This window comes from Colius striatus, chromosome 4 (assembly GCF_028858725.1).
Source record: "Colius striatus isolate bColStr4 chromosome 4, bColStr4.1.hap1, whole genome shotgun sequence".
Taxonomy (NCBI): domain Eukaryota; kingdom Metazoa; phylum Chordata; class Aves; order Coliiformes; family Coliidae; genus Colius; species Colius striatus.
Genome location: NC_084762.1, coordinates 88,263,509 through 88,275,609, shown reverse-complemented (window position 1 = coordinate 88,275,609; position 12,101 = coordinate 88,263,509). Strand labels below are relative to the sequence as shown.

The window sequence follows — 12,101 nt, the reverse complement described above, 5'->3', positions numbered from 1 at the left end:
GTTTTACTCAAGTAGCTCGCCCATTAAACCATTATTGTGAGCAAAGGTATCAGGTGAATATTCTTATGACAACACATTGCACGTTCATGAGATCCTATTGATGTGAACATATTTTGTCCCCAAGTGAAGCTCATGTTTGTTGAATACAATAATTTTCTTTATAGAAATCATTGCATATGAAAGAAAACCTTCTATTTATCATTATATTAACTCCTTCTTACCTATGTATACCAGAGCACTATCAGTGTTTGCTGCTACTTATTTCACTTCTGCAGGAGAATTCACATCTCTAAAGCCACTCTGGACTGCCTGAATGGGGACTATAAAGTTGAAGAAGGGCATGGCAAAGAGCGTAATGAATTCTTAAGGAAACATAACATTGAGACTTACTTAATTAAACAACCTGAGGAGAGTCTATTGACTTTGCCTGAAGATATTGTGAAAGAGGCTGTCAGCTCCTCTGACAGGAGAAACAGTGGAGCAACGTTTACCGAAGGATCCTGGAGCCCTGAACTTCCATTTGATAATATAGTGGGAAAACAGAACGTAAGTCAAACTTCCTTTAATGTTATCAAGTATGAATGCATGCTTGAGTGCATTGCAATAATGGAAGTCTCAGAGGAGACAAATTCATCTTCAAATGTTATTCTAACATAACAGCAGAGGATTAAACAAAGTGTTTAAGGGCAGAAATAAATGATATATGCAAACTGGGGAAATATCAGTTGACCAGAGGTTTCTGAGGTTTTTTTTCAACTGAAATTACATACTGCAAAGCTTAGTTTTAATTGAATCGGTCAATAAAGAAGCAAATTAAAGGCAAAGCTGATGTTACTACACTAGCTGAGATATTCTAGTCAGAGTATGTGTGTCATTATATAACTTTACTGCACTACCATCAAAGGGATGAGTGAATGGACATTCTTCCAAAGCAAAAAGTGCATTGTATAAGTTATTGATATATAAGGGAAAAAAAGAAGATCTAGCTTAAAAAAGCACCTGATGAAAATAATTTATCTGGTCTTCACTTTTTTTTTTTAAATAAAAGTTTAGATTCTAAGACATAATTAAGGTTCACTGGTGGGTCATTTAGACTCTAAGGTCATGTCTAGCTCAGTAGATATATGAGAAAATAGCTCAATAATTATTATGACGTATTAACAACTGCTTCTTTTCCAAAAGCACTGCATGGCTAATTGTTAATACCCTGGGAACCAGCAGTTCTTGTACAGTCATAAAAAATGTTTTGTGAAATCTGCTTACTTTAAGGGATTAAAGATGAAAAGTTATAATGCCTTCAGACACCACTCTTTTCACTGCATTTGAGAGACTGATGAGTCTTCATAAAACAAGATCAGATTGTGTTTTCTTCTATTTTTCTGAGGGATCTGTAATGACATGATATATCCTTTCTTCTGCTTCACATCCTTAGTTTTACTTGTCTCCACTGTCTGTAGAACTTCAGACGTTGTTGTGTCAAGGTCTTGCTCTGTCAACTTGTCTTTTGCTTCTTACAAATCTGCTTAGAAATGATAAATTTTTTACAATCAATCACTCCATGGAGGTGTCTTTGTCTCCTCAGACTGAACTGGAGCATGGCATAGTTTACTGTTACATAAAACAGCTGTTTTATATATGTTCTGTACATCTGCATATCTGCATGTACACTGCCTTTTAGTATTCTCTGTATTTTGTTGACTTGTCTCTATATTCTCATTTCATTGGGAATAGTGGTATGGGTTCCCACTGCTGTGAATATCTTCTGATCTCTCAGTTTCTTCTTCTTTCCCTTTAAGACATTTTCAATTTCTGTAGTAAAAAAAAGAGTCTTTGTGGAGAAGGCTACCTTTTCATTGATCATTTTCTCAGCTAAACCTGTCTTTGATACTAAGACAAGGAATAAAATAAAGGACTACTGTTTTTATTCTCTTACTGAACAAATCCCACTCTATAAACTAACAAAAAGCACATTAAAGTCATTGAAATAGGTGAAACGACACAGCCGTTTGAAAGAAGATTTTTTTCTTATGGAAACAAAGAATAGAATAGTTTCTCAGTGTTTTTTAAGAACTTTTTAATCTTGGAAGTAATCATAATTTTATATGACATAGCTATAGAATAAGCTTTTTGGTGGAGACACAATTTTTAAAATCTGTTATTCCATGTATGATTCGATTATTATGTAATTTACACTTTTAAAGTTGAGCCAATAGGCATTGTATTTCAGAGCAATATTCAGAGGAAAGATTTAAATTATAGTAGGACATAACAGCTTTTACCAGAAGTGTGTCAGACTTGGACATAATAAGCATTTAATAACAATTATACAGCCTAAAGGTCACTGGCAACAGCAGACATTGAGAATCCAAGTAGTAGTAACCCACAATAAATCACACTTTATGTTTGAATCTTTGTCAATAGCATTTAGGTGACTTTTTCACACAATATGTTACAATAAAATTTGAGCAATTCTGATCACGTGCCCTACTTTTAACTGTCCTTATATTAGGAAGACTATGACATGGCAAAGACTCTTGTGAGTTCACATTTTTTACCTCAAATTCATTTTCTGTGGGCAGCTTAAGTCAGTGAATGAAAGATGTGTTGATATGAATAAGGAACAGAATAACACTCACTATGTACACAGTCACAGATATTAACAATAGCTACATGAGTTACAGCACATTGAGCACCATGTGCCTTAGCTGTAATGGTGAGGCAAGCCAAGGTTGTAAGTGCCCTCTCTGAAATTCAGACCATGTCCAATACAGATGGAGTTTTCTGTTATTGAAAAAGGTGTCTAGGCTTCTTTATTAAAGGAAAGAAGGTTGAACAGAAGTTATTTTATGTTAAGAGAGTGAAGGCCTTATCCTCTAAAATAACTTAATAGCTGATGAAGGTGGATTTCTTTGAGCCTTACGAAAGAAGAACCTGAAAGCATAGTATGGTCATTGTGTGTGGTGCTGGAGGCACCTGATAGCCCTGTAATTACATGAATTAGGAAAAAATAGCATATTAAAATATAGGCATCTTGTATAAGCATATTTTAGCAGTGTGTGCAATGACTCATCACAAAATTTAGACTTGAAGACTGATAAGATGACAGACAAGTCCAAACAACAGGGTGGAATTCAATTCCAAACCAAAACACCTGCATTTATGTATCTACTGACTGGGCATCGATGTCCCACACAGCTTACCTCCTAAACCAAAGAGTCTCGCTCTACTTGTTATTCTGGGGAGTGCCTGAGGCATCCAGAGTCCTCTAACATACCTATAGTGATCCAAACTACCAGTTACAAGCCAGATAAGAGACTCTGATGTGTCAAACAGTCAAACATCTATGTGTCAAACACTTTTGCTACAAGATGCTGGGGAAAAGCTTGATTCAGCTTAACCATGGTTGTCTGTTGCAGCTTGAGATACCCTAGCATCTTCCAAATGCTCCTCACCACCAACCAGCAGTGAACAGGGTTCCTGCAGGTCTTGTGACATATCCCCAAGCTCCAGTCTGTTGTCTGATGTATGACTGGCCAGCTGAAAGTATCCAGAGCTTCTATTGTCAGCAATAGAAGCTTAGACATCAAGAACCTATATTTAAGTTTCCTTCATTTAAGTGTCTACCTCTTGAATCAAATCCTACCTGTATCCTGCCTCTTTAAATGTATGATTGTATTTTCCTATTTCCCTCCAAGATCTGGTGTTTGTAGTATGAAAAAATAGTTTAAAGCCTTCCTAGAGTTTTCTAAATTGCACTGATTAAAAATTTTCCTTCATGTTTGGGTCATGATGCTTAGACTTGTTGCATGAAAACTTTACAAGAAGTAAAATCTAATCCTTGCCACCTTTTTTTAAATCTCTGTAAAATATCTCTAATTTTATTCTTTTTTTGTTTTAATTCATTCTGGTTTTTTGTTTAGATGCAAGTTTGGCTGGGCTTTTTCCTAACAAATGGTTTTATTCCTATATGATGAATGGTTACTGTCAGCATCAGGAATGTTCAAAACTCCATTGTATTTAAAATTCATATTTGCATTTTCTATATAGCTATTCATTCACAAAACTGTAGGTGAGGTAACAGAGAGAACCAACATTTCTTGATGTTGGCATAACACAGGTTTAAAAGATGCAAAGCAAGGATAAAGGCATAGAGACAAAAGAAGGTTAGTACATATTATAGATATAATAATTAGTATGATACTTTTCAATATTGTTATTACTAATTACAGGAAAACAGTTGTTTTATGTATACATATGGATTTGAGGGAAGGGCAACTACTAAACTCAACCGTGAATTACCTTGTTATCCTCTGAAAATAAACACAACTTTTGCACTAATACTACTAGCATCATTGCCATACTGATGATATTGTCTCATGTTCACCTACCATGAACTGTAAACCACTTCATACATTCAGCAAGAAGACAGTTCTTCATATTAATCAAAATTTAAAATATAAATTGAAGCAAAATTCAGTCATCTACTAGAATTCATTTAGATTATTCTCCTCTTGCAAATAAAACACAATGCCCAACTAAAACACTAGGGACCTTCTCCACCTTCACTTCCAGTGGAGGTATCGCAATACAAACTAGTTCAAAGGAATTAATCCACAGAACAGCATCTGATGTGATCTTGTCCTTTAACAGTGACTTCAGATCTTCTTGCAAGATTTCAGCCACAAACTTATAGTAATTTTTCAGTTAGTATTTAAACTGATCATATATGTAAACTAAAGAAATACTATTAGGTATGTCAATACAGTATTTATCCAGTTGACTCAATTGATTATTTACCTGAAATTCGTCTCTAACCTTTGAGTTTACACCTTACCTCCATGTTAAAATATAGATTCAGGCATATCTGAAACTTTAGTGTGAGTAGAAAAACTTTCATATGGGAAAAGTTTCTTTGATTTTTTTTTCTCTGTGTGTTGACGACAGTGATTTTCTGAAAGGAAAACAAGGAAATTTGAGTAGAACAGTTTGCTGAACTCTCTCTACTGAAGTCCTTTCTCTACTAAAGCAACCAGGAAGATTGCTTTTCACTCAAACAGTCCTAAGACTTTTTCCTGCCTATTTATTGGGCTCTTAAGTTACTCATCAAATGATGAAGTATGAGAAAATTCCTGTGACTACAGAAGCTTTGGACTTTATTTTAGGCCTGTAAAGAAAGTTGCCAATTGCGGTTTGACAGTGGGTATCTGACATCTTTCCTGCGGTTTTATGTGATGTCCAAGACTGAGAATTTAATTGCTGACTACCCTTTGAATATGAAGAAGGAAATCTCCCTATATTATTTCTCATACATAATCCCGTGATCCAAAAGTAATGGCTTTCCAGAGAAATCTAGTGATAAGTGCATCCCATAGTCCTGTTCCCAACAATGCCCAGTTGGACATACAGCAGAAGATTTTTCCAGCAAGGACCTATGGGATAACTTTAGTCAAGAAGTGTATTTCCTATCCATAATAATTCTGAAATGTCTTATGCTGTGATGTATGAAGGTTTATATCCTTTCCATTCATTAACATTTCTTAACCCTTGAGATATCACAGGTAGTAGAGTTTATTTTCCCATTCAAATGGGAAAGTGTTGCTTCACTGTGGTTTGTGTCATGATGATGATACCATGAAACTGGACCGAGTTATTGTCTTTATGAAAGCAAACTCTACCTCTTTCCCTTCATACTATCCCTGCTAACTTTCCTTTAAGAAGCTGTGCAAAAGTATTTTCTTTTTTTTTTCTTTTGATTAGTCAGTGGAATACCAATGGAATGGTGCATTTGATATAATATAAAATAATAATGTGAATTACAGTTAAAGTAAATCACATAGCCTAACTGTAATCCAGACTGGCTGAAATATACCAGTAGTGAAGAAGAACAAATTACCTAAAAACCTATGCTGAAGTAAAGAGAAATGTCACCTTCTTCACTCCTGCCTAACTGATCTGTTCCTTAACTACACACATCCAGTAACTTCAAGATCAAGAAAAATGTAATTACTCTTGTTTTGTGAATTCTGTTTCCTTTAACTTCTGGTTTTAGTTGTTAAAACACACCATTGAGTTAATACCCTGTTGGGATTTTGGTGTGTGCTCCCCTCATACATCATCTAATATTTATTTAGCAGAATCTGTGAAGGGGAATATAGTTCTAGTGTTCAGTGCAGGAGCAAACTTCCTCATCTGTATGAAAGAGGGTGTTAAAATACTCCCTTTAATGTGCTGTATGTGTTTAGTGGAACAGACTTATTATTTTACATTTCTATAGTTTTCATTGAACGAATTGCATGGAATGCTGTAATGGTTTGCAATGCAACATGATCTAAAACATTGCATTTTAACCCAAGGGGACCTGCAGGTTTATTCTGTTTGCATGTGCTTTCCCCTAGACTCTGGCTGCCCTAACAAGAAATTCAATAAATCTGCTTCCAAACCATCTTGCACAAGCTTTGCATGTCCAGTCTGGGCCTGAGGAAATTAACAAGCGAATAGAGCACACCATCGACTTACGGAGTGGCGATAAATTGAGAAGAGAGCATATCAAGCCTTTTTCACTGATGTTTAAAGACTCCAGCCTGGAGCATAAGGTAGCTGGGTCTTGGTAGCTGCATTATTCGCAACTCAAATTGTAATAAATGTCCACTGTAGTAGAGAAGCTGTAGGTTCTAGCTTGTGTTGTTTTCTGGATTTATTTTTGTTTTTCATTTCGTTTCAGTTTTCAGAGCTTGGGACTGAACTAGAGGTCATAAAAGAGAGTGTCGTGACAGAGGTGTTAATAACGCTGCAATGATTGTATTTTGTTATCAGAAAATGCCTACACTGATCAAACTGGTTTTGAAAACAACAGCCATTTGCTGGGTTTCGTGTGCTGTCTGCTACAAGCAATTTTCTGTCAGATGATAGGTTATTTTGGCACAAATGGTGACAGAGCATATTAATAAATTAATGGTTCTGTTTAAAACACATATTTATACAGATGCATTTCTTTCATTTAGTAGTAGGACCCATCTAATGTCCTCTAGGCTGATATGTTTATTTCCAGTTAAAACTAAGTTCTCAACTCTTTGTTTTTAACATCTTTTTTTTAACATCTGCTTCTGAGATAAATATTATTTATGTCTTTACTGCTTCTCAGCAGCACTATGATCTCACTAATTTTTATTTCAGCCTACATCCACATGTAAGTTATAAATGAAAAAAGATAGGATAATGGGAGAATATTCCTTGCAAACTGATGTCATGGAGTGGGGTTGCACAGATCTCAACTTATTTCTTTGACTTGTATGCTATTACAATGCAGGAACAGCAGGTCTGCAATAGGATATGCACTTAGATCAAAAAGAAAAACAAATGACAGGGAATTGCAAGCATGGAGGCCAGCTTCTCCATCATCACTTTAATCTCCACTACAAAAGCCACTTTTTTATTTGACTTACAGGACACCAGTCCTCAGGTGGTATCAGCAGTGAAAGCTTAATGAAAACTACTAGAAATGAAAAATTCTACTTGAAGTTTATTTAAGTCCTTACTTTACAAGCAATCCTGCAGAAGGAAAAAGAAAGGCTCATTTAAAACACACTAAAAATATATATTCAATTCCCACATGAGGATGTTTATGATACCGAGACAATAGGTAGTATCCTCAAAGCCAAATTAGCCTCTGCTGTGGCAACAGAAGATACGAAGATATTTCCTTCAGTGCCATCCGTGTAAAAAGCTGATGAGGACTCAGAGGAAGTTAAATCCAAGATTTCTGTTGTCCCGAGAATTATCATCTAAAGGTTCAAAAGTCATGAATAATCTTTAATCTTTTCAAGGCACAAGGTCAAAAGATAAGTTAAAAAATCTAGACAAAATAGCATTTAACCTAGAAGATGGGGGATGGTATATTAGAATTCTTTGGTTCAAAACAGGAAACAGCCTGGTCACAAACAAGTTTCTGAAGAAGAAAGCTTGTCAATGGTTCACTTAATCTTACATTACCATGAGCATGGCCTGGAGTAAAGGGAAACTATCCAGAATCAGATCCTATATTCAGAATATAAATTTGCTTGTCATTTTAGACTGCACAAGGGAAATTTGTCCAAAAAGGGTAGATTTTCATTTAGATGCAGTTTAAGCAAGATGGAAGGAAAAATCCCATGGTCTAGTCCATCACATAGATAGATCAGATTTTAAATATTAATAACATTTTGAATTGTATCTGGACGATAAGAATTTTGTTTAAAAGTCAACATTTGGAGCAATTTTGATACGTTTCTTCTCAGTATGACATTTTCAATGCCAATCTGTGCTTCAGTTCTTAGAATTCATTCATTCATAGAATACTTTCATTCAATATTTACTCAGGTGCTACTACCAGTCGGTAAGCACAAGCAATGCAAATGCAAAATCCTACCTATAAAGTGGCCTGAATCTACTTTCTGTCCTCTAAATTGGGCTGGAACTTAGCATTACACAGGAGTAAAGTTTTAAAAATTGTCAACACTGTTTTACTTGCTCTGGTTCGTACATCTAGAATATCTGGATAGTTTCTGGTCAGCAACTACCACTTGAGGAAAAGTGGACCACAGTGTCCTCTTCATTATAAGCAGGGGCAAAGTCTTGCAAGACAAAGTGGGAAATGTTGTTTGCATCCTTGTTTACCTGTGTATCAATTACATGTTTACCCCAGCAGCATTATTGTTAAACCATAGTCTACAAGCAGTCATTAAAAATAATAATAATGTGTGAACTATTTCTCTACATGAAGTAGGTTTTTTCTTCATGTTCTATTACTATCGCTTTCTCTCTTCTTCCTGCTCATTTTGGAAACAAAACAACCTGAGTTTTATTTAATCTCATAAAGCTATTTCATAAACCTTTTCCCTCTGTTCTCCCCACCCCTAATCTTTCAGTCTGGAATTACACTTTCTTCTAGTCATTAACATTTTGCAGCTGCTTACATGACCTTCTACATCAGAATCTTTAGCTGCTCCCTGCAGTGTTGTGAGCAAGTAGAGACTATATGTCTATGGACCTTCCATCTCACACTGACATTTTCATTTCTTACACTCACCTTGTGTTCATAGCAGTGGCAGTTTTAAGTCAGAGGTAGCTCTGAAATAAAGTAATAGCAGCTATGCAAAATCTTGTGCCCTCACATTTAGTCAACACGCTTTCAGGCAAATCCAGTTTTCATCTGTAAATACTTCTTGCCTCAGACTTTATAGTTATTCAGTGGGCAGAACAACCAGTCCCTAATAGCTGAGAGCTGATTGAGAAATGTTATATTAACCTCGTTCAATGAAAACTATGTTAATATTCCATACCTCAATCCACAGAGTAGTGAACAACCGTATGAACTATAAACTCTATTTCTTCCTCCTGTCTTATTAAAAGGGCGACCATGACACGGGTTAATAAATCTTTTGGGATGACTTGCACTTGAAATGTCATGCTGGACTTCTGTTTAAACAGTCTGGGTTGTTTTGGGGTTGGTTATTTATTGTAAAACAATTGCAAACAACAGATTTACATTAGCAATGAAAGTACTGGTTTGCTTTATTTAAGGCTTAAAAGGTGAAAAAAAGAAATAGAAATGCCTGGAATCAGTATGGCCAAAACTACCATGGGAGCTAGCAGAGCTCCTGGTTTACAATGGTTTCAATGACTGGTACATCACAGAAGTTTAAGCCATTGGTACATCTTCCTACTCCCCTCCTATCTCTTTGTTCCATGTCCTTCTTGGTGATAGAATAGATTCCACAGCAAGCAGTAGCAGTTTCATTAGCAAATGGGTTATCTTCCTGAGGCAATATGTATATTTCCACATGAAGCTGGTAAACCTTCATTTTTCAGAGGACTTGTTCAGGATCCCCTCCTGGTATGTTTTATAGATTCTTTACGCAAGATAAATAGTCATTACTAACCCGTGTTCCACTCATTAGCTCTTGATATCTCATACAAAGACTAATTCACTCTCATTTTTGCTAGAGGTTATTTTCACAAATAGAATGTAGACAGATAAAGAAGAAGACTCATCCCTGGAGAGTACTTCTAATGGTAGCATGAAAATACACTAAGGGCTTCCAACTGGGTAATATCTCACAAGGAAAATCCAGTATTGCTTTAGATTATTTTCAATAATTAAAGTTTATCATCATCATGCTCTACCTTAATAACAGTGACTTGGAAATATCAGCACCATGTACTTTCAAATAGGATGAGGCATACTAACAGGGCAGGGAGATTTACATGCTGGTAGGGGTTTTGTTAAGGAAAGTTTCCCATGTAAATGTGTCTGTAAAGGTTTGGATAAAAATATGCTAAGCTTTCCTCCATGTTTCTGTTGGGATCATAAATCAGACCAGGCTTAGAGGTGAAGCTTGGTAAGCATACCAAACGTGTCAAAAGGGCTTTGAATTTCACAGTATGAGTTTTCTTAGATCAAATATTAAGGCTAAATATTCGAGTTTCTTTGTTTCACAATTTCTGATAGGTGAGATAGACAAAAATCAAATGAATATGAAAAAAGTTTTCCCTTCCCACTTGCCATATCCTTGCAGACGGGTCTCACATCTTTCCTTCAACCAAGAAACTTCCAAAGGCAAGGAGGTCTGTAAGAAACTCTTGGTAAACTCTGGGCATGATCAGCATTTTCTCTTCTGTCATGGGTCAACAACTGGGTCTGTGTGTATTCTTTGGTCTTCTGAGGAATTCATCCATCTCTTCTGCCTTGAGCTTCCTGACGCATCTTCTGTCTCTCCCCTCTACCACAGAAACTTTTCCAATGGCACAAACACAATTGCCCTGAAGAAAAGAAAACATCATCTCCCTTGTCATCCATAAGATCATATCTGAGTAAAAGTGCAGCAGTGAGGATAAGAGCAAAAACCTTCTACCCTAGTGCACGCTTTCTCTAGGTGAACATTTAAAGCCTGTTGTATTACTGGTACTCCTCTTTCAAAGTGCCCTGGAGAAAAAAAGAAGATAGGTGGGGAATACACAGCATTGCTTGGCAAGGGAAACTTGTCCTTTCTGACACATGCTCAGTGTCAGCTAACTTGCTGGGCTTGCCAGTAGATAAAAAGTGTCTCCCCAGCAGCACAAACAAATTCCTCAGGCCTCATGGGAAACAGGGTGAGCTTTCCCTATGGCATGGGAAAGTCGTGTCAGTGCAGGTAGATCTGTGCAAAGTTTTAGCTAAGGTTTTTATTGCAGAGTAGGTCACACCAAAATTTTCCTACCACTCTACATGGCTCTGGTTGGTTACAAGCCTCCCCAGGTAATTATGGAAGGTAATTATGGAAGTACCTTGAGGCTTAATCTATCTTTCAATTACTCCTGCAAGTCATTAAGAGATGGACTACTACACAAGTACTATGTTTATCATTGGTGTTTGTGCTGCCTCAGAGATAGAATTTCTCATCACAACATTGTTACTGATTAGACCACAGCATTCATCCTTTTGACATAATGGAACATACCTTTCTTTTTCTATTTCGTTCTTTTTGTGCCTCAACCAGAAAAAAAGAAGCCCTGGTTCATTCTTTAAGTGAACTGATACAATTCTGCTTTCCTATACAAAATGGAGTTGCCTGGGAGTATCATAAAAAATCATACTAAATCACAGTGATACTGCTTCTGCCAACATCAAACACAGGGTATAGAAGAGCTTTTTTCCGATTTCAGGAGCTTTAAACTATTTTGACCGGGTGTTTATGACTGAGTGCCTAGTCATAGTTTATGAAGTTCAAAATGAAATGCCTACCAAAGTCCATGTAGTCAATATAGTGTAAGTCTAGATAGGATCTTCCTTCAAGAATAGATTAGTTTGAAAATGCAGTTCAAAGCTGAACTCTCACAGTACATGTTCTTGACATATTTCTTAATCAGTTTTATTTTGTCCCAATTACAATGCTCTGCAGGCATTTATAACTACAGTTTTCCTTATTTACAACTTGACTGAGAAATATTCTAATATCTAATAGCTCTCTGACTCTGATTTCCTTTTGTTCTGAACATGTAACACTCAGCTCCTTCAAAACTGTAAGATATTAAAATAGAGTTGTTTTGCAGAGGAAGAAAAATGACTGAGGGCAGGCATCTGTGGG

The 12,101-nt window shown here is 36.2% G+C and overlaps 1 protein-coding gene across 2 annotated transcripts in view; it reads left to right on the top strand.

Annotated features, from left to right (window-relative positions):
* ADCY8 (adenylate cyclase 8) overlaps positions 1-12,101 on the top strand; it is a 122,118-nt gene that overhangs the window by 76,619 nt on the left and 33,398 nt on the right. The window contains exons 7-8 of one of the 2 annotated variants that reach the window (XM_061995075.1): positions 276-546; positions 6,396-6,593. In XM_061995075.1, the coding sequence (XP_061851059.1) occupies positions 276-546; positions 6,396-6,593 (469 nt within the window). The remainder of the gene's footprint in view (positions 1-275; positions 547-6,395; positions 6,594-12,101) is intronic. The other variant, XM_061995076.1, reaches the window with a different exon arrangement.